This window comes from Montipora foliosa, chromosome 1 (assembly GCF_036669935.1).
Source record: "Montipora foliosa isolate CH-2021 chromosome 1, ASM3666993v2, whole genome shotgun sequence".
Lineage (NCBI taxonomy): Eukaryota > Metazoa > Cnidaria > Anthozoa > Scleractinia > Acroporidae > Montipora > Montipora foliosa.
Genome location: NC_090869.1, coordinates 61,400,858 through 61,401,672, shown reverse-complemented (window position 1 = coordinate 61,401,672; position 815 = coordinate 61,400,858). Strand labels below are relative to the sequence as shown.

At 40.6% G+C, this 815-nt stretch overlaps 1 protein-coding gene across 1 annotated transcript in view; it reads right to left on the bottom strand.

The window, feature by feature from the left end:
- Window positions 1-388, bottom strand: part of LOC137972077 (52 kDa repressor of the inhibitor of the protein kinase-like) — a 2,531-nt gene extending 2,143 nt beyond the window's left edge. The window contains exon 1 of the mRNA XM_068818895.1: window positions 349-388. Coding sequence (XP_068674996.1) covers window positions 349-388 — 40 coding nt within the window. The remainder of the gene's footprint in view (window positions 1-348) is intronic.
- Between the last annotated feature and the right edge of the window lie 427 nt (window positions 389-815).

Below are 815 nucleotides of genomic sequence, written 5' to 3'. Positions count from 1 at the left end.
AGTTGTCCTCAAAGGAATATTGGCTGCGTAATTGGTCTTTGTCATACTATGGAGTGAATAACATATGGTACGTTTTTACAAGCAACCCAATTTCATTGTTAAAACTCTGAAAGCTGTAAAGTCAAGTAAAGTAAAGCAACCATATTTAACGTCGATAACTCGTAACAGTAATTCAATTGACAAACGTGAGGTAGACGGTGCGCTCATTTTACTCCCCCCTCTCCATCAGTGCTCCGTTTTACGGGTATTTAAAGCTACGTAGCTACACGGAAAGGAAAGAAGTCGAAGCAAGGATGCGAGATCCGGGAATCGAACTCAGGACCTCTTGCACCAAGGCCGCGCACTAACCGACTGTGCCATCCTTGCTCCTGTACGTTTCTGGGATCATTATCAGTAGCTGGGAAAAGAGTGCTATATAAGAACAGTAATGACAAATAACACCCTTATGTATTGCAGTTCATTTATATAGCGTACGTATCGCTGATGATCGCTGGTTGTAAGACTTAAAATGATAAGTCAGCTTTTTAGGGCTCCTTAAAGAATCAGCTTTTGGACCTCTTATATAGTCCGTTAAAAAGCCCGCTTCAAAAAGACTCGTTGAAGGGTAGGGGCTGCTTAAAATGTCAGCTTTTCAAGTAAGATTACTTGAAAGACCTGCTATTTAAGACTTGTAAGGAGCCAGCTTAAGATCCTTTGGATCATTATCAGTAGCTGGGAAAAGAGTGCTATATAAGAACAGTAATGACAAATACGAAAAAACACCCTTATGTAATGCAGTTAATTTGTATAGCGTACGTATCACTGATGACCGGTGG